Raw genomic sequence first — 20538 nt, 5'->3', positions numbered from 1 at the left:
TCACTGTGAAGTTGAGCGACACTTCAGGGAGCTACCTACCTTCCCTCCAGTCAGAGATGGTAAGCCCCAAACATGAGAGCACAAGCTAAAGTAATTTCCATTTTGAAGCCAACCAAGCCAGTGAGATTACTGGGCAGGAGCTGCCATAGAAATACAATGCTCCAGCAACCTGCAATTACCAAACTGATGCAAAAGAATGACACTGCTGTTTTCTCTCAGCTGTTTAATTTTAAACAGAGGTGGGAAATAGAGAGAGTTTTTAAATGTCCATGCTCAAGGTTTGCAATTTATACAAGCAGAAGGTCAAATAACCTTTAAAGCCAATGTAAACAAAATGGTTATTCTGAATTTCCAGTTTAATCCTGTGGGAACTGGAAGTGCTCAGTGGCTGCAAAAGAGCTTTGAAGGATGATAAAACCTTGTCCTACACCTTCAGTTTCCACCCAGACAAAGAAACAGTTAAACAATAATACTGGGTACCAAAAAAAAGAGTGTGTCAGCTTCCCTTCTGTGTTTATAGCCATTTCAGGTTTCAGTCATTTCTAATACCACTTGAAAAAGCTCCTGTCCCGTTATCCAGTAATGGGTAAAAGCGCAAAATTCCATTGGAAAGGCACAGTCAGCTGAATGCTCTTGAGAGTAAGCTTAGCTTTTTAGATAAAGATAGGTTTACCATTATTGCATCTGAATGAAAAATGTACTAAATAGACAATGAATAGACTACATGGTGCTTTAGTTCACTTTAGAAAGCTGCACTGGAGATGCTGTCACTGAGGATACATACAACCTGCCTGGTCTGTAGGTGCTGGTCAGCATGCAACTCAGAGAATAGTCACTTGCATGAGTTCTATGCACAAACATGTAGCTTTATTTACAAGAGAAGTATAAGGTGACAGAACGTCTGTCTCCAGAAGACGACCAATATGATCCTTCCACATAAATGCTCAAACTCTCCCATATTGTCAGAAGTGGCTAAAAATGGCTGAAGGAAAAAAGGGATCTAGAACATCGTTCCCACAATTCTTTCTCTCAGGTCAACCCTTTAAATTCCTTGGTACAGAAGGTCGTATTTAGGAATGTTATTGGGATCAATAGGGCTTCTCACAATAAGCTTTCCACGCATTGCTCCACGGTAAATCACTTCAATCAGATCTATAAAGTCTTGCTTTGTTTTGAAGCTTCCCACAAATTTGGTATGATCTGGAGACCTAAATGTAAGACAAAGGTAGAATTGTAAGGTTAAAGTGTTCAAAGCAAAAATACCCAAAGACAAGAAAAGATGTATAATGAAAGATATCATCATTCTGAAAGAGTGAACTGTACCAGTAATGGCATAACCAAGTCAGGAATATACTGTGACCTCCACAGTCCAAAAAGGTGCAGCACCATATCTAAGGCTTTAACCATACTATTTTTTTGCAGAGTCAGGCATGTTTCACAGCTGAAACCTACTTATGACATCAAAGCATGTTTCAAAATACTTCTTAATTTTACGTCCTTCTGGCTTCCTACCGAGTTCCCAATGCAGATGCTGGCGACAATGTTAGTTTCCAGACGTTACCTTCCCCATCCACGGTAACATACAGAAAGATGGATAATTCCTACAGACATAATACGTAGCGCCAGGTAGGACAACATACCCGTAATCAACCTTCATATGTTGTCCATTGAAGAAAAATACAGTAGATGGAATATAGCTGATGTCAAAATACTGGGTGTACACTGGAACCTTGTTCACATCCACCAGGTAAATGACCGCCATTTTGCTTAGGTCGTGTGCTGTCTTTGCAAGCTGAAAAGAGTGAGAAAGACGGATGGCAAATGGATTGAGAGACAAGCGGAAAATGGGTGGCAAGCTTCATAAAGCCCGTTTCCCTTAAGTCTTATCAGCTTAAGCAGGGCTAGGATATCCTGTCTTATCTACTTCAAGCACTTTGTACACCCCTACAATAACATAAACATTTGCTTGATTTTCAAACCATTTTACGAATCTAGTATTATTTAATATTTGTCACCAAAATTTTCACGAGACACTGTATTACCCAAAAGCAACATATGACGGTCTTGTACACAACATACACTAGCAGAGTTTATTTGAAATAAATTAAAAAAAATCGCTCTTACAATATCATCGAGCTGCAGGCAAACAGCATCGTTATCTCTTCCAAACCGGAGAACCAAAACCTTCTCGGCCACGCTTTTTATTGCCTGATCCACCTCCCTCTTGCAGGTCAGCTTGGGCAGGAGAAAACTCATCCCGACGGACCACGGCTTCCACCGAAACCCCCACCTCACGGTTAGTAAAAACAACAAACCCTGCGTCAAAAATCAGCGAAACTTCTCCACGCTATTAAAAAAAAAACCAGAGAGAGAGCGAAGTCACCGGCCGCCCCGCCAGGCTGACAAACGCCCCTCGGGCCCCAGCGCCCGCCTCACGCCCCGGCCCCGGCCCCGGCCCCGGCCCCGGCCCTGGCCCCGCACGGAGGCGGGGCCCAGGCGCAACACGCTCCCCCCGCCGCCCGCCTCAACCGCTTTCCCCGCGCGGGGGCAGCGGCAGGCCGCTCCCGGTGCAGGCCGTCCCTCCGGCCCGGGCCGGCCCCGGGGCACCACCGCAACCGGCGGGGCGGCGGGAGGAGAGAAGGCCGGAACCTTCGCCGTGAGGCCGCGGAACCCCGGAGGACGAGCCGAGGAGCGCGGCGGACCGGCCCCTCCCTGCGCATGCGCGGGCCGCTCCTCTGGGGGTGAGCTGCAGATGGCGGAGGGGTGGGCGCTGCTGCCGCGTGGCTGTTAATCGCTGCTGCCGCCCGATTCCTTTCCTTTCCCTTCCCTTCCCTCCCCGGGTCGGACGAGACGGAGGCCAGGCGGGCTGCAGCGCGGCCGGAGCTCGGGCAGGTGGGGGCGCAGCCGCCGGGGGTGGGCAGGCCTCTCTCGCCCCGTGTTTCCCGCCGTCGCCCCAGGTGCCCCGTCGCGCTTCCCTCCCCGTCTCGCCGGTGCCTTCCGGCGAGCCCGGGAGCACCCTCCCGCCTCCCTGCCTTGCCGCCCAACCCAGCTTTCCGCGGCGGGTGCGGGTCCGGGCGGCAGCGGAGGCCGCAGTGCCCCGAAGGGAGGCCGCGCTCCCCCGCCGGTGTCCCCGGGAGGGCCGCGCGGCGCGGCGCTGTGAGGCGTTACCTGGGTTGGCGCCGCTCGGTTCAGTTGCGGGATGGTTTAAAAGTTGTTCAGGGGGTCCGGGCTGCCGACAGCCAACCCCGGGGTCGGCACCGGGGCCGGGGGAATTAACTGGGTTACTCTGAAACACCAGCGAAGGTTTTTTCTGTTCCTGGGATTAGTTACAGTAAAGTCATGCTAAAAAAAAAAAAAAAAAGTGGCAGAAATATTTTCAGTCCTACAAATCTAGGATCTTCAAAGAGATTTAGAGTCATTCTTGTAGTAATGACACGGTAGGGTGAATGTTGGATACACTGAAAGGTAACTTGGCTTTTATCAAAAGCTGTTGTTGAGTGTTTAGATTGTGTAAATCTGCCATTCAGCTGTTGGCTTAATTGGCGCTCCAGCAATGTAAGGTAACTGAGGAACTCATCCCTTGATTCCTTTAAGTGGGACAACATACTTTTTTGATTATTACTTTTGCCAGTATCTTTAACGCTGAAATGTAAAATTATGAACGCCTCTATCATAACACTTACGAATTTTCTCCTAACTTCACACACTTAGGGGTTTTTGTTCATTTTGTCTTAATAACAGCAGAAAATGAAAGGCCAGTCACCCATCTGACCTATTACAGTATTGTAAAATGCATGCCAGTTTATATAATGTTTCCTAATAATACACTGCTTTTTCTGTGGCTCTTTGGGCAGGTATATATCTAAAAGTCCAAAATTAGATTTAACTTGTTCTTCTGTATATCAAATTATTTTCAGGTGGTAAGTTATTAGGGAGATTATGAATTTTGCTTTTAAAATCTGGAGCTAATTTTTATGTTTTGGCCAAATTGTGTTTTCTCAAACACTGAAACTTCACTGATTTTGTTTCAGTAGGTTTGTATAGGACAAGGAAAATATTAAACATTCTGTGGTGTTTTTTTTTTCTTTTTGCAGACCTGTTACATTTAAATACAAATGTGTATGAAATTAATGGGACTGTTGGTTTCATGTCTGTAGTTTTATGTACCAATATCAACTTGACAGGCAATTTAGCAAAAAGAAGAAAGATGGTGTTTTCCTAGACTAGTTTATGCTTCCATCTCCTCTCCTTTCTAGGAGGTGTCTGGTGAATAGGGTGTGGTAACTCATTTTGGTGGGATGATAACTAGCTTTTCTTCCCCCCCTCTCTCCACCTCCTGGTTAGCTGTCCCTAAGATCAGTTCTCTTATTTGGCTCATAGTGTGGCCGTGTAAGTGCTTGCGCTGCTGACAGACCCAGGAACAAGGGGCTCAGGGGACATGAGGGTGCCTTTGTTGGCAGTAGTGTTGGCTTAGCAAAACTACAGCATTGGTAGTTTCGGTGACCTGAAATGTGGAAATGCATAGAAGAGGAAAAACTTTAGTACTAAAGTTTGCCAGTAGAGCTTTCCCAAAATATAATGGTGAAAGCAAAAATGTGGTCTTCTGTGATACAGAGATTTGCCAGTAAATGTTAAAAGATGAAGCATCTTGTCTGTTTTCACAGTATAGGTAAAGTAGATAAGCACCACTGGACGTGTATAAAAATACTTTTGGTCTCCATGCACCATTTTGCCTGCTTTGGTTGTGAAGGTTCTTGCTTGTCACGCAATACAGATAATCTAAATAGATCTCGTACAATATTTAAAGGTTGTTTGACCATGTTTTGAATTTCAGTAAGTATAGCTGTTTTAAGCAGCAGAGCTAAGCATGTCCCTTCACAGCAGTGCCACACATGCTAATTTCATTTAGAAAACAGTAGGAAAGTAATAGTGGAAGCAGGAATTTCTAGTATTCCTCAGGAAGGGAGTTATTGTCAGCATTATTAAGGATGAAAATCTGTGTGTGTTTTCCTTAAGGTTTCTGACAGTTGTCTTTTTTAACCCCCTCTTTATTGGTGTTTTGCAGATAACTGTTTGAACACAGCACATGCCTAAGCATGCAGTCTGCTAATGTGCTTCTGAAAAAAATAGTAAGAAGTTCTGTCCTTCCATTTGCTGGACAGCATGGGATGAAAAAGGATTTGTTACCGCTCAGTAGAACTCTGAGTTTATCGCTTGGCCTGAAGCAGGACAATTCATGCAGTCCCTCAGAAAAACTAGATTTAGATGCGTGGAAGAAGGTAATGAAGTCTGGGTTGCAAGAAGAAGTCAGTAAGACGGCCCCTGAGCAAAAGGAGCTTTCTGCTTTGGCTGCTGCACGTGAGCTTTTGGAGATGTGGAGACTGGCTGGCAGATTGGTTCCAGAAAACATCAGCGAAGAACAGCTAAAAACCTTTATGGAGTGCCCTTCCAAGTCAGCCAAAAAGAAGTATTTGAAATATTTGCATCTCAAAGAAATTCACAAGAAAAATGACAAAAGAAAGATGGATGAGAAAAGGGAAAGGAGGCTGGAAACACAAGAGCAAGCTTCAAAAACTGATGAGACCAAGAGGAATTCATTTGTGTGTTTGTGGACCAGTGGTATGGATAAAACATACAGTTGGAGGGTTGCTCAGTCTATGGTCTTCGGCCAACCTCTAGTATTTGACATGTCTTACGAAAAAGATATGTCCATCCGAGAAGTTGCAAATACAGTGAGACAGATAGTATTCAGTGAAGGCTGCAATCGAAGGTCCATGGATCCGTTCCACATCCACTTCTGTAACTTCAAAGATGACAGCCTCTATCACAAGGAATTTCTCAAGCACTATAGAGAGGCATGGGGCAAACTGCTTATCACTGTGACGGACCAGTGCTACACAGATGTCTTTCCAAAGGATAAGCTTATCTATCTGACTGCTGATTCTCCCAAAGTAATGAAAACATTTGACCACGATAAAATCTATATCATTGGGTCAATGGTTGACAGGAGCATAAAAACAGGAGTCTCTTTAGCACGGGCAAAGCGACTGGGGCTGGAGACTGCAGCCCTTCCGTTGGAGAAGTACTTGCTTTGGAGCTCCGGTGCCAAAAATCTCACTCTGGATCAAATGATGCATATTTTATTAACCTTGAAAGATACTGGAGACTGGAAGAAGGCTCTGGAATTTGTTCCGAAAAGGAAATATTGCAGCTTTGTAAGCAAGCCTGTGGATGAACTGAAAAAAACCTTAAACCTGATTAACGCGCTTAAACTTGGAAAGAGACAGGAAGAAGTACGGAAGCTATTTGCCAAGAACTACTCTAAGAAGCTAAGGCAAAAGTAGAGTGATGGGGAAGAGAATGATTTATTACGAGGAAACTGTGCCCTTCAGTGCTCCAGTTTCATGGGACTTCTGGAACTGTATTCAGCTATTTATCTCTAAAAATGCCTTTGTTGGTCAAGTTTGAAAGGACTGTTGTCAGGGATTGTTTTTAAAAATGACCTTAGTATTCCAGCTGATTGAATTTATTCACAGATGACTGAAATTATGTAAGAGAAATGAGATAATGGGTCCTAAAAAATTACCTTGTACAAAGAATATAAATCTGTTCAGTTCAGTCATGCTGGGACAAGGGTGACTGCGCGAATGCAAAGGTGGCTCTTCAGAGCATACCTCAGTGCTTTGGGTTTGCAGGTGGAGGCCATCCACGGTTGTCTTCTGAAAAGTTAGCTAAGGGGAAATAGAAGAGACCTTTCCCCGTTACTTCCTGGATTTTCTATTGGGTGTAGATTAATTGACTCTTGATAGGCGGGCTAAAACCAAATGGTTTAAACCTAGCATGAGTTCGGGGCGTTGCTCTGTTTGGTTCTGGGTGTTCTATTTGGCACAAATTGAGTCCCTATCTGGAAGGAATAATCCAAGTTTTCTTGACCCTGCCAAAAAAATTCCTTGTGTACTTTTGTGTAAGACATTTATCCCTGAATGCCTGTGTTTTCAGTCCATGTAATGTAGATTTCCCAAAGTGCTGGAACTTTTCAGATGGTACACGGTTCTTTTAGTAAATACATGAGGAGAGGGTCTTGTACTACTCACAGCTGAAAATGTGTCCGTTGGTCTCTCTGTGAAAGTCTGTGTTGAGGCTGCAGGGCTGCATTGGGCGTGTTGTTAAATACAATCCTTTCTGCAGTCTGGAGGAGGAGGAGGGATTCCTTGGTGCCTTTACGGGTGCTTAAATCTTTTTGATTTAATCTAGTTGACTACCCCAACACTTGAAGTCAGTGATAGCTGATGGTGGCTTTTGTCCTGAAAGTTCAAAAACTATGAGTGGGGAATGTAATTTTGAAGGGTAGGCTCCAAATATACCTGGAGTTAGTTATGATTCGGTCTCTGTGGTGAGGAGGGGTTAGAAAGTGGAGGATGCACTACCCCAGCACTACCCTTCTCTGCCTGTGAAGCGCAGGGGCCTCTGGGTGTGGTGAACCCCTGGTGTCGAGAAAGACCTGGCTGTGCATGGTTGGGTAGTATGCACAGCTTCATCCCGGGTTAGTACGCCAGGTGCGGCTGAGGGCTGCCTCCCAGCTCCCTGCCAAGTCCTTGGGTGCAAGGACTGGCTGTGTGAGTGTGCAGCCGCCTTGCTCAAACAGACCCTCTTTCCTCACATGGGTAAGGGACAAGGCAGAGCTGTGCGCTGCTGGGCTGTGCCTCCTGTTATTTGCTGTTTCTCCATAAAAACATCCTCTTCCTGATCTGCAGACTGATTTTTGCTCTGGGGAGGGAAAAAATGACGTAATTGCTTGCTTGAGCTCAGGTTGGTGAAACATGGAAGATAATTTTTAAAGCATGACCAGTGGGGAGGCTGTGTCATTGAGTGCGGCAGACGCCAGCGCTGCGCAGGGATGTGGCTCTCCTGAACACCAGTGACGTGGGGATTCTGCGTGTGACATCAGCGGGGGGGGGAGGGTGGGGGGAGTGTGTGACATTAAGCCTCCAACCCAGCCCCCGGGAGGGAAGCAGTGCCCACGTGCGCCGGGTCCCGTCACTCGCCCTTGCCCCCCCCAGACTACCCGCCGGAATCGCATCAGAGTGGCGTCACTCGAAGCTTCCCCGCCCTCCTAGCCGGCTGAGAAAGCAGAGCTTCCGGACGCGTCATTCCCGCTGCGCCGCGAAAGGCGGGGCCGGCCTGGCCGCTCTGGTCTCGGCCCGCGCTTTCTCTATGGTCGTGGGGAGGGATGGGCGGAGGGGTGGTGGCGGGGCGGCGCGCATGCGCATGTGCGGCGCGGGAGGCGGAGGCAGAGGCGGGGGAAAATGGCGGACGGCAGAGCTGAGGGGGAGAAGGCGAAGCGGCCGCAGCCCGGAGGAGGTGAACACGTAGCGCCTCTCGCCGCGGAGCTGCGGGGCGGGTGGGGGGATGCCGGGGTGCCGCCCCCGGCCGGCCGGGTGGACCTGGGCTGGGCCGTGTGGGGCCGTGCCGGGCCCGGCCCTGCGGGGAGAGGGGGCGGCCCGGCCCTGCGGGGGCTGCGCTGGAGGGGAGGCCGCGGTCTGGGCCCGCTCTCCTCACGCCTGGGGGTCGGCCTCAGCCTCACAGGACCGTTTTTTTGTTAGTTTGGTTTTTTCCCCCCTCAAATCTAACAGCTTCTCCTTGTGCACGTAAATGCGTTGTTTCTCTCTCGGTAAAAAAAAATATGCGGAGTAGTTCTGCCGTGTATTGAGAGAAATGTGGCTGTTGCTGCTGGCAAGGATGAAGACAACGCCTTAAAGATTAGCTGTTAACAGCTGTGGTACCTTTTAAAAATAGGTACAGTGAATATTCCTTATCTCCCGTTTTAAGCATCCCCGGTTTCCTTTCTTGGAAGCAATCTGCAAGTTTTCTGTTTGGTTCTATATTATTTATATTATGACTGGAAATTTCGTTATTTTCTGTAGTACTTATTATCAGTTCTCCTAAAATTCTTAATCATATCTTTCCTACTTTCTTCCCCGGCTTAGAACTGAGAAGACAGTGTCTTTGCTAAGATAGAGCTTCCCTTTCCTGCTGTTTTCTTTTATTTTTTAAGTATATCTGTGGCAGAGGGCATTTCTCTGATCTGTTGAAAGATTAAATCAAGCTTGTAAACCACTTAGTGTAGCCTCAACAGTGATTGTTATTTCTGATAATCACTAAGATATGAACAGTAATACCTGATTTTAGCTAGTTCATTGACTCTTGGTTCTATCTCAGGTTTTTTTGGGGTGGTTGGGTTTTGGTTTTTTTTTGTGTTAGTAATACAGTAACTGGGCAGCATCAGTGTGTCAGTTATCTGTACCGTCTTGTGTACTGCTTGGTGTGCTGGAGCATGATCTTAATGAGTTATGGTACATTGGCCCTAAGGAAGGATCATTACTCCTTGATGATTTTTGAAAGCAATATAGAGTCTTTAGCTTTTGCCAAGATTGGTGGGGTTTACCTTAAACTTGACTTAGTTGTGACTGGTTTCTTCCCACCACCACCACTGGTCAGACTCCCAGGGGCAAGAGATCCTGAAATGCTGTCCAATTAGCACTGTCGGTCTTGTCACTTAAACCTAGACAGTGAAAGTTGTCCACTTACTTAGCTTGTTGACACTCATGAGAAAAATTAATATGTGAAATAGCTTTTTATTGCTGTAATCCATGAAAAGAAGACTGGTCAGACTAGTGTTCAAAATGGTACTGATGCTTTCCGCACGCAAAATATGGCTTCCTTGAAATCTCTAGGAAAAGTAAAGAAGCCTTAATATTGTGAAAAATGTATATGCATTGGCATGGAAGATGGGAGAGACCTGTTTAATGGATAATAGATGTCTTAATTTGTACCTGTTACCTGTAGAAACGGGACAGCACAACAGCTCCCTCACCGCCTACCCCAATTGCCCTATGCCCTTTATAGCTCCTTCAGCGAGTTAAGAGTTTTTGTAAGGAAGCTATTTCTTTCAGCAGTCTGCAGTTCATCCTAGGTAGAGCCTAGAAGAATAACATTCAGAGTGCAGCGGTGATAGGAGCTAATTCTGAGAGAGAAGCTATATAATTTTTTGGTGAGAAAACAGATGTGCGTAGATTGTGTTAGACTTCATCTTGTGCTTACCAATATTCTAGAATTTGCAGTCAAAGTAGTAAGCTGTAGTGTAATTAGTTTCAAGCTAGCATTAGCTTAGGAACCTGGACTAGTCCAGTGTGCCCTAGGTTGGGGCTGCTGTGGATTTTGTATCTTATGAAAAAGAAGACTTTTAGGCCCACAGTTCCAACACTTCGAAGGCCAATGAATCTTCTACCTACCCTAGAATCACCTTACAGTCTATAGTGTACCTAGACTGGACTCGTAATTGGATATTCTGTTAAATGTGATTTCATGGACTAGCTGTAAAAAGCTTCTCATACATAGCCTTGCAGACTGCTGTTTGGAAAACTATGCTAAGACAGGAACCAGTACCCAAGGTCACTTGTATAAATTTTGCTTGTTTCTCTTTCCTCCTTTGTTTATCACTTTTATATCTGTACTTTCTGGGTCAAATTCCTAGTGGTGCAGACTTGTACCATTTTTTAATAGAGTGACATTGATTAGAGCTATTATTTTTTATCTGCCTTTCCAAAGGTGAATAATAAATCCATTTTTCTTCCAATCACTTATCTTGATAGCCAGAAGAGTGGGCTAGAAAGGGTATATTCCGCTGCATGTGATTTGGGAAGTAGAAGAAAAATTTAAATAGATGGTGTCCTTAGTTTTTCTTTCTCCTGATGTTGTTTGCTTCCTTTTTTTTTTTCTAAGCTACAATCTTGCTGACCCCCAGTTCAGACTAGTTTGTCTCCCATTGCTCTATCTTACCTAATAGCTTTTTGCTATTAAGAGAGCAGTGCAAAGAGCTTTTTCCCCAATGGTCTGAATTTGCTGTGTGTGGAGGGTCCTGTTCTCTGCCTGATATAATGAGGAATGGGTGCTAGCTTCAGTTTTTCTTAGGCTGATAGTATGAGTGCTTTCCTGTCCATTCCTCAATGCGTGTGTTTTGGGTTTTTTCCCCCCCCTTCTGCTACTGCAGTGGTTTGCTTATTGCAGCAGCAGCAGAATGTATTTTTGCTGAAGTATTTACTATGTTCCGTATGAGTTTTCTGAGGACACCTTTGTCTCTTGGTGTAGCTGAAGAAGCTGAGTGTATAGGAGTGCAAATGTGATTTGAGTGGTTTTTCTCTGTGGATCATTGTTGAGCTGCTATGTTTCTCATGACTTTCTACAAAACCAGAAAAGTTGAAATATATATATGTTTTTCTAGTGCTGATTCCTTCCTCAAGCAGAGCTTGGCAGATTTATTACAGATGAGATGCGGACAAGCAGTGACTTGAAACGTGATTGAGACAGCCGGCCTCACTGTAGTTACTTCCATGATTTTAGAGTTGTGCCAGACAAGCCTAGAGACTGGCGTGGACATGTTTATGTAGAAATTTAGTAGAATTAATTTTAACCTAGATTATCTACTCTAGATTTCGATTTGGGATTCCAATTATGAAAGCTTATCTATGGCAACTTAAACCCTAAAAAGATTTAGTCATCTACATTTAATTTACTACATGAACTTTGACTTCCATACTAAATAAAGAGATGGTGCTTCAAGATTGTTTTCCTGGCTCATACACAAGAAGTTCTTTACAAGTAGTGGAGTGCTTGCAGTTTCTTCTTCTCTTTGTGTTTTGCTGTCCACTAAATGTACATTGGTGGCAACCGCTGTCACTAAAAACACCTTACCTGTTGCACCCAAAGTATAATGCTTTTTGAGGTTGCTGCTCCCATCAATCTGCTCAGTAAAAATAGCTCATCTTGGTAAGTTGTTTCGACTTCACCAGGACCTGAAGAAGAGGCAGAAAAACCTGTGAAAACTAAGACTGTTTCTTCCAGTAATGGAGGAGAAAGTTCGAGTCGCAGCGCAGAGAAACGGGCAGCTAATGAAGAAGCTGAAGACTTCACCACAAAGCCTGCTCCTGCCAAAATGTCCAAGTTTGGATTTTCCATAGGCAGTCAGACAGCAAAGAAGGCATCTGCAATATCCATCAAACTAGGAGCAAATGTAAGTTGACTGAGGGCTTTTAATTTTAAGGGAAGCGAGGCAAAGGGGGAGTTACTTTGGGGAGGCTTCCTTGCAGAAGAAAAGCCTTGGATTGCATGTGGGTAACTTGGATAAAGTTCAAGAAAGTGTTGCGGGGCCAGCTAGTCTTGCATGTGTAAGTACTTCAAGGTGATTAATACCAGGTCAATTATCTCAGGAAGCATAAGAGTTGATTGAAATGAACTGTAGATCTTTGAACATACAGAATAATTTTGTAATGAGATTTGGTAAGCCTGGAATAATCTCCTAAGGGGAATGAGCAGACTTGTTAAACTGTTCGAGCTACTTTGAAATCAGTGCTGGGAGCCTTATTGCATAGGATGCTTAAAGCTACGAGAAAGGAAGTACTCTCCGAGATGGTTTAATAGGTCGTCTTCCACTCCAAAGATCTTATTTTTGTGTGGGGAGCTATAGTTTATTTTTCAATGACTTTGACTGTTCTTTGCAAGGTCAGTATGATTCATTTATACCTATATGCAAGAGATGAGGCTTTGTTACATAGATTCCTAAGAATTCTGATCCCCTTTATTGTCCAGTACAAGGTATCCTTGTGCTTGTTCAGATGTGAATCTGATGCTTTTCTTTACTACCAAAGTAGTCAGTCGTCTATTAGCTTGGGCAAGGGCAAGGCAGATGCTGCCTCTCTATTTAATACAGTTCATTTACACTTCCCACGTACCACTATGATGGATGCATTGTAAATCCTTGTCCTGATTAAAATCAAACTGTAATCATGAAAGGCTTGCACCTGCAATGCCAGCATTTTCAGATCTGCAAAAGATTAAAAGAGTGCTCTGTTATTTTGAGATGGGAGGGAGATGAGATCTGGGCTGGCAGCATTCTAGGGTTTAAGTGCAATCAGGTCAGCTCAGACTTCGGAAAAATTGACAAAGCTGCCTTCTCTGAGACACTAGCAAGCTCTGATTTCTCGTGTAGGAAGATACTTCCAGTGGCAATAAATTTGGCTCAGGATTTCTGGCTCACTGAATTTAGTGGGTGGCTGGCAGTGCAGCAGATTGGACAGTGCTGAAACTCATCCTGTTTCTTTTTAGTCATTTTTACTCCCTTAGTATGTGAGCCTTTCCTGTGGAGCTGACGCTTTAAAAAATGGCACGATATTTATACAGTGTGCACTGCTGGTGAGGAGTAGCTGTAGACAGTTGCATAAGGACTCTGCTGCAGTATCTGCTTCGAAACTCTGAGTGTATCTGAAATAATCACCAACGAATGCAAACTGGAGGAAGCACTGTATGTGACTGATTTAGATAATCGGTAGCACTGTAGATGCAAACTGTTAGTGATGACTCTGTTTTCATAGTGGTCTCAGAGTTACTTTCAGTATCATCTCTGCTGTATTATGTGTGACTGTTGAGGGTTTGGTAGCTTCTTACACTTTAAATAGAGGAAGGTATTGGAAATCAAAATAATACTTTTTCATGGAGCCTTATATTAATCGTACTGTGTGATGTATGCTGCTGCTAGTTAAAAAGTATTGAATTGTTCTAAGCCAGAAAGCTGTTATGTTTTTAAAAGACAAGAAAATAAACATCTTCATCTTCCTGGCATCAATGGTTAAGAATACTCCAAAAGAATAATGGAAATGGTGACATAGTAAAATTTTGAATACCACAACTTGTTCAGGTTCTGATTTAACTGTTCATGTTGTGCACCAGTGGCTGCATACCCCTGCAGTGTGCTAGAAAGTTAAGACTCGCTTATAACAATTCCCCATATGAGAGGTCTCAACTTGCTTTTCAGAGTTTATAATGCACAAACGAACAGCCTTTTTTTTTTTCTTTAGAGAGAAACCTTTTTCAGCTTGATTCAAACAGAAACACTTTCCCCCCTCATTGCCCATTTCAATGAAGATGTTTGACTTCATTTTACAAAAATATTTAAAATACCAAGGGTAGCTGTTTTGAGTTAGTAGATTTACTTTACTTGTGCATTTGGTTTTTTTCAGAAGCCTAAAGAGCCTGTTCCAACCCTTGCTCCAAAAACTCTGTCCGTAGCAGCAGCTTTCAATGAAGATGAAGATGTGAGTAACAAGCTAGTGGTCAACACGACTTAAAGTACCAGTGTGCGGGTTAGAGTTAGGCAGGGAGAGTGGGTTGCTTGAGGCTTGTTACATAAATGTCAGGGATTTTCAATCTAGAAACATCTCTTGTGTTTCTGTTTAAGAACGTACAACTTTGTAGCTCTGTGTTCATTTAAGAAATCATTAAAGTGCTGGTAACTTTTCCCTGAAAATGAGATGCACAACATGATTTCAATTCATGGTTGCTTTCCCTGGGCTTGATAAAGGGGAGGCAAAGAAAAGTAGCACGTCTTCTGGTTTGCTAAATATTTTATTGTTGTGTTACTGTTCCATCTTACACAGAGTTGAACAAAGCAATTTGTATTTCTTCCTATAACTGTGTAGGACCTCTGTTTTGTCCTATGTCACTTTGCTTTCCTGTAGGGCTGTAGTCCATACCGTATCATCTCAAGTGTTTGAAATGGTCAAAGGATAGTGGCCAGCTGCACTCTAACCTCCTTTTTCTCTGGTAGAGTGAACCAGAAGAAATGCCTCCAGAAGCCAAGATGCGCATGAAGAACATTGGAAGGTAGGTCAGCTTTTAACTATGGTTATGGCTATTGTATGAGAACACCTGTCTAGGTTCAAAATTGTTTCTCTGGAAACAAGAAAACTTTAATAGAAACATTTCCCAGTGTTTCGACTGTATGTTAAAAGTAGTACATCTACGTTTGCACTTTCAATCTTATTTGCTGCCTTCTTTCTGAGGAAGTTAATTCTATATTAAATAGAAGCTAGCTAGCTTCTTGGAAAGGTAATAGGTGGGAGTTACTGCTTGCAGCTAAACTTTGTATCTTTCTTGTTCTCCATTTTATAAACGGCCTTGAAGTAGGGCAGTCTGCTCAGATCTTTAAACTCCCATGCAGGAGGAAGATGAGAATCATCTCTTCCAGAGGGATAAAGCATAGCTTGTTTACTTTTAAAACAAGTATATCTAATTCTTCTGTTTGCCACAAACGTGACTCTTTGGCCAATCCCAAAATGAATAGGGATGTTTTCAGAGGAGGCTTCATTTAAGTTAGGGATGAATTTTGAGCATGTATACTTTAAAGATGTTTATCATGATAGACTGCTTTTAAAGCCAGTCCCCTGGAGGCTCGCTACTCTTCAGTGGATTTTTTTTTTTTTTCCCAGCAGCAAATTTGGATTCTCAATTTTGTAGCTCTTGCAACAAATTCTTCACAGCTGGCAGGAGTTACTGCCACTCCCACCTCTGCTGCCCCACCTCATTGCTGTGTCTTGATGTGCTACAGAGAGATGTGTTCTGTGGCACCTTACAGTTGCTAATGGTGAGGGCTCCTGAGGCTGTGGAAGGAAAGAGAGAAATGTGTGGTAGTTTCTGGCAGCAGGTTGGGCTTGAAATTGGTGTTTTCAGTGTCATGTTGCACAAACTACTATAGCTGAACTGATTTTCTCAACTGATCTTGTTTTCCTTTTCACAGGGATACACCAACCTCAGCAGGACCAAATTCCTTCAATAAAGGAAAGCATGGTTTTTCTGACAACCAGAAGCTATGGGAACGAAATATAAAATCTCATCTTGGAAATGTCCATGACCAAGAAAATAACTAAATGATGTGGATTTGAGAGTTGGGTGTTTGGGGGGAGGGGAGGGTGTAACGTTAAAGGAACAGTTTCCTTTTTTAAGAATGGTATAAGACTATCTTTGGAGCCACTTTTTTAAGATTTTGAGTGGTACACTAATAACTGAGTTTGAAATTAGAGGTAATTTATGTTTTGTATACAGATTTCAAGGCATTTGCTAATTTTGTAGTTCCATGTGATTAGTTTCAAAAGGTTACAGATAATAAAGAAATTGGAGTGGTACCTTTTTAAGATTTTTTTTTTTTGTCAGTGATTAATTAAGGTGGATGAAAAAGGTTACTGTCTCTTTAATCAGGTTAACATTGAATGCTCTGGCATTCTCACTTCTGGCTCCCTCTTCGTAACAGAAAAAACAGTTGACTCCTAGGAATACTGTTAAAGAAAGTGAGCATTGTCTTGTGCTAGAAGTGTTACTGGACTATTAATTTGAATATAAAATTATGCAGGAAACAATAAGAACCTGGATTTTTTTTCTCCCTGCAGTCACCTTTTGTTAAGTCTCTGCAAACTAGGAATTATGTTGCTCTGAGTGGCTCTGGTAACTTAGCTCTAATTTTGTTTAAAACTTCATGTAGGATGTGTAACCTTCTGTGGCCTGTTTCATCCTAAGGAGATGGGCCTTGTCTGTATATTAGATACAGTCTGTAAAGAATATTCACTACAAAGGTAAACCAGTATTTTCAGTGTGCTCCTCTTAAATCATTACCTTGAGTAGTGCTTGTTAGCCTTTCCTCGTGGTACACAAAAGCCACCACCAAAAAGACAAGCTAATGTACATTAAGCTCCACATTTGGTTGAAATATTTTTCTTTACTATGCCTAGAAGGAACAAAAGCCACACCAAAAATCAGTAACTCATTGCTTAACTATGAAAAAACTAAGATGCACTTTCCCTGTCTTGCCATTTAAAACAGAATGCCTTGATGCCTGTGGCCTCAGTGGACACTATCAGGTTAAAGAAAAATACTGTATTTGCAGTCCTAATGCTTCTGACAAGTGTCAGCTTTGGAAATAAAACTCTACCTTTTCCAACCTGCCTGCCTTTTGCAGTAATTGTCAACAATGACATTAGTCTGGTCGGTTTAATTTCCTGGCTTTCACACTGCAGAAGGGTGCTGTAGGATTTCAAACCTGGTAAGGACTGTCTAAATTTCAGTCTAATTCAGATCACGTTTTTCTAAAACATTTTACTAGCAAACAGTTTGTTAAACAAAAAGTTACCAACAGCAACACACCCCTGCCTCCTTCCCTGCCCCACCAACCATAAGGTTCTTTTTAAACTCAAACACCTGATAGTGTTGGCCACTAAATGAATTTCAGCCTGGAACTGGTTGTAGAATTCAACATGTTAATTGGTTTCATCCTGCCTCTAAAACCTTTCTTCATGCTAAGGTTGAACCTGCGAGTGCAGAAAGGAAAGTGCATCTTGAAGTGGTCTGTTTTTTGGTTTTGTTTTGTGGGTTTGTTTTTTTTTTTAAATTTTAGGAAAGCTCTACCACTTAGACCTTTGAGTTTGTAAGTTCTAAAAAATATTTTTTTGTATTTTTGTATTGTATGTGTAATCTTTTTTCTTTTGAAGTCTGATGCAGTTGAATACCTGTAACTATTTTCTTTAAAAGCCTTGTTATAAACGTAACATAAAAACGTATACATTTTTTTTTCCGTAGCAGAAATCTTTGGTTTATTTAAAACAAAACACTTTCAAAACTGACTTTCAGGTCTTCCAAAACTGATTTGGGCATTACTGGAACTAGGCAAGGCAAAATGAAGCATTTACTTTTTACTTCTTTTTATTACATGTGGTTATGTTTGTTGAAATAAATCCCTTTAAGATAGTGGTAATTCACAGTGAATTTTATCTCGCTCCTCAGTAGTTACTTGATACTGTCTCGGTCACTTGTATTAGGAAAAAGCAAAAGGGAATGTTGAGTAAGAATAGGAGGATGACTTTGGGACCTATTCTTTTTTAGTTAACCTGCCACCAACAACGTCTTCCACATCTTTGGCTGAAGCAGATGTTCATTTCAACCGGATTTTCTGGTACTTCAAAATCCTTTAGGAAATTGCTAGGCAAGAGCAGCAGACACGCTAGGAAATACCTTCCATGGAAGTGAGAGAGCTAAAGTTATATTTATCTTACTTGCTCCCAGGGTCCATAAATGTAATCCTAGACTGTGTGAGAGACTGCAACAGCTTCTAGATCTCAGCTGAAGGTGAGCAGAGATCCTGCCTCACTCGATGTATGATTTCTCTTCCTTCTCAGTGCTTCATGGAAGAAAATTGATCAGGGTGGCCTAAATCCACTCAGGACTGAGTGCCTGACAAGCATGATCTTGTAGCTGCAAGGGTGTCTGCTGGTGTTTAATGTCTGACGCTTGCAGGAAGGAACTGATCTGAAAAGTGTTGTCAAGGCAAATGTTAGCTAGAACCTCACTTGTAGTTCTGGGCTTTTGTTACAGTAGTCGTGATCTTTGCATTAAGATCCTCTTGGGGGGGGGCGTGTGTATTTTGGGGTTTTTTTTGTTCTTTTTCTAAGAATACTTGGGAATTCTAAAACTTGTGGTAAATTGCCTGATTTAGCTATCTTAAGTGCTTCCAGGAGATATGCTGAGACCTTTAGCTGCTTAGTATAGCAAGTTATGTATACCTTACCTATCCGTGGTTGAAATGTCTATCCATGTAACTTGTGCAGTTTTATCTCCAAAGGCTTGTGCTTGCTTAGCAGTAAAGCTTTACTTAGCACCTGAGCAGCGTGCAAAACATTCAAGGCATTAGGTGAAGGTATAAGTAGTTACCCAGTAACCTTCTCTGTGCTACCCCAGCTAGACTGCTTTTGAGCCTGCTGGGTTGCAAACGGATCAGAGCTCATCTAATGCTAATTATATTAAGAAAATAATTAAAAAAAAAAAAAAAGACGAAAATGCAGTCACCTCCTAGTGGCAGTGTTTCAGGCAATCCTGGCTGTAGCCCCCGACACACCTCATTTCACTCCTTTAACCGCGCAGGAGGTGGGCTGCCCAGATCCTTAGTATCTGCATTTTGTCAGCAGAAAGAAGTACCCAACCAGCCTGTCTGTAGGGCAACTGATGGATGCCCTTTTAACTTCATGGGCTCGCTCCCATGGCATAGATGACCCAATTACAGTATTCAGCCAACTTTGACAAAACCAACAACTGTCATGCCCTACTGTGACCACTGTGGCAGCGGCCACAGCTGCGCTCGGGCCCGATGCGCTTGATCTCTGTGCCTGCCAGGTTTGTAGAGCGCCGCCTTGTCAGAACTCGCGCGACCATGCGGGGTTTTGCGTGCTGAGGGCGGCTTTGCCAAAGCGTGTTGTCAGGCGACTTGGAGGCAAAGTCAGCTGTTGAGAAAGTGGCGGCTTCTGCTTCCTGAGGAGGCAAAATGAGGTTTTCAACTCTTGGAAATCACTGGTGTAACTAGAACTCTTTCTAGGCTGCTGTAAGATAAGATAAATCTGTTTGGAGAAGCAACAGAATTTCAGGAAGGCTTTTTGTCTGTGTAGTCAGTGGCCTTAAAAGGTCTTCTGCAAAAAGAAGTTGTGTGGGTTTTTTTTTAATTCATTATAAATTGAGGAATGCTTCGTAGCTTTGCCCTTAAGCTACCAAAGCGAAGGTTACATTCTAAAGTCACCATGATTTGTCTAGTTCCTCTGCCAAGAGTCACTATAACACCATAAAAATTGGACAATTAACATTTTGCTCTTTACTTTATCCTATCAACACCTTCCTTATTTCTTCTGGTTTTACTGACAAAGGGATCTCCTACTGTTCTCTAACTTTGACATATCGACATCTTAAAAACTACGTAGTGCTCGCTTTGGAAAGCTACTTGCGTTCAGTAATTTGGAGCCATCGCCTCAGGATAGATGCATAGTTATCCATAGAATTAAAAGCATGAAACATGAACTGTTACACTTGCAGCCTGTATGTGGCGTGTTAGATTTCTCTTTATGGACTTCCACTTAAAAGTCCGTAGCGGTGGGAGTCCAAGCAAGATTCCATTACCAAAGCAAACCTTTATAAACTCTACCGTGCACACTTTTTGTGGTATAGATACATATACCAGCTACCTTGAGGCTCGGTAGAGTGGGTAGGCATGGCAGTGGCTGTCACAGCTCGCATTCAGAGTATTTTTTTTATTCGGTGGCGTATAGTGAGACCTTAAAAACCTTTGCTAATCTTGTGACTTAGTTCTTAAATTTGGTTCTTGGGATTGGATTTCCTGATGAGACGGATGCACAAATAAAGCGTCTGTGGTTCTGTAGCAAGCGCTCCACTGAAACTTCAAGTCATGAGCCTATGTTTATGTTTTCCTTGCAGTACAAGTGTATTAATTTAAGGTAATGCAAGTCGTAATAAAAACATAATTATCTCTCCTTTTCTCCCCCAGCCTTCCATAATTTGTAAGCGTAGTAGTTGCATATAAAGCGTTGGCTTGTGCTCAGTAGCTTGTTATAAAATAGTTATTCTGCCTTTGCTTTTGTGAAAGAAGTGTGACCGTGGCAGCCTTTCATGTTCGTACCTACACCAACCCCTGCTATATGGAATCGCAGGCATCAACTACAGCAGCGTAGTGTAAAGAGTAATTGCAAAACCAGCAAGTATCTTAGCCTGTGCTTTATTTTTGTTATTCAGATGCTTGTTTAACGCAGTCCTGGTCACATGTAAAATTGAGGCCTGTGACAAGAGCTTGGGCGACACTAAAAGCAGTGAGTAAGCGAATACTGA

At 43.0% G+C, this 20538-nt stretch overlaps 3 protein-coding genes across 5 annotated transcripts; 2 read left to right on the top strand and 1 right to left on the bottom strand.

Moving 5' to 3' along the window:
• Positions 1-841: 841 nt before the first annotated feature.
• On the bottom strand, positions 842-2453 carry TXNL4B (thioredoxin like 4B). The gene is made up of 3 exons (XM_075104791.1): positions 2125-2453; positions 1641-1792; positions 842-1208 (listed from the first exon to the last, which is right to left on the bottom strand). Exons 1-3 carry the CDS (start codon positions 2254-2256, stop codon positions 1043-1045), a joined length of 450 nt encoding a protein of 149 aa, XP_074960892.1. The 5' UTR covers positions 2257-2453; the 3' UTR covers positions 842-1042.
• Positions 2454-2534: 81 nt separating this feature from the next.
• Positions 2535-7747, top strand: TRMT10C (tRNA methyltransferase 10C, mitochondrial RNase P subunit). Of its 2 annotated transcripts, none has more exons than XM_075104721.1 (2): positions 2535-2741; positions 5066-7747. In XM_075104721.1, exon 2 carries the CDS (start codon positions 5097-5099, stop codon positions 6342-6344), a length of 1248 nt encoding a protein of 415 aa, XP_074960822.1. In that variant the 5' UTR covers positions 2535-2741; positions 5066-5096; the 3' UTR covers positions 6345-7747. The 2 variants fall into 2 exon arrangements, with proteins under 2 accessions (XP_074960822.1, XP_074960830.1); XM_075104729.1 differs by having other exon boundaries at positions 2675-2892.
• Positions 7748-8252: 505 nt separating this feature from the next.
• PCNP (PEST proteolytic signal containing nuclear protein) lies at positions 8253-17456 on the top strand. 2 transcript variants are annotated; one of them, XM_075104756.1, is made up of 5 exons: positions 8253-8361; positions 11850-12070; positions 14073-14147; positions 14660-14715; positions 15629-17456. In XM_075104756.1, exons 1-5 carry the CDS (start codon positions 8307-8309, stop codon positions 15756-15758), a joined length of 537 nt encoding a protein of 178 aa, XP_074960857.1. In that variant the 5' UTR covers positions 8253-8306; the 3' UTR covers positions 15759-17456. The 2 variants fall into 2 exon arrangements, with proteins under 2 accessions (XP_074960857.1, XP_074960867.1); XM_075104766.1 differs by lacking the exon at positions 8253-8361 and adding an exon at positions 11633-11826 and having other exon boundaries at positions 11902-12070.
• Positions 17457-20538: the final 3082 nt, after the last annotated feature.

This window comes from Phalacrocorax aristotelis, chromosome 1 (genome assembly GCF_949628215.1).
Source record: "Phalacrocorax aristotelis chromosome 1, bGulAri2.1, whole genome shotgun sequence".
Taxonomy (NCBI): Eukaryota; Metazoa; Chordata; class Aves; order Suliformes; family Phalacrocoracidae; genus Phalacrocorax; species Phalacrocorax aristotelis.
Note: the sequence above shows the minus strand (reverse complement) of the source record. Positions and strands in the feature narration are given on the sequence as shown.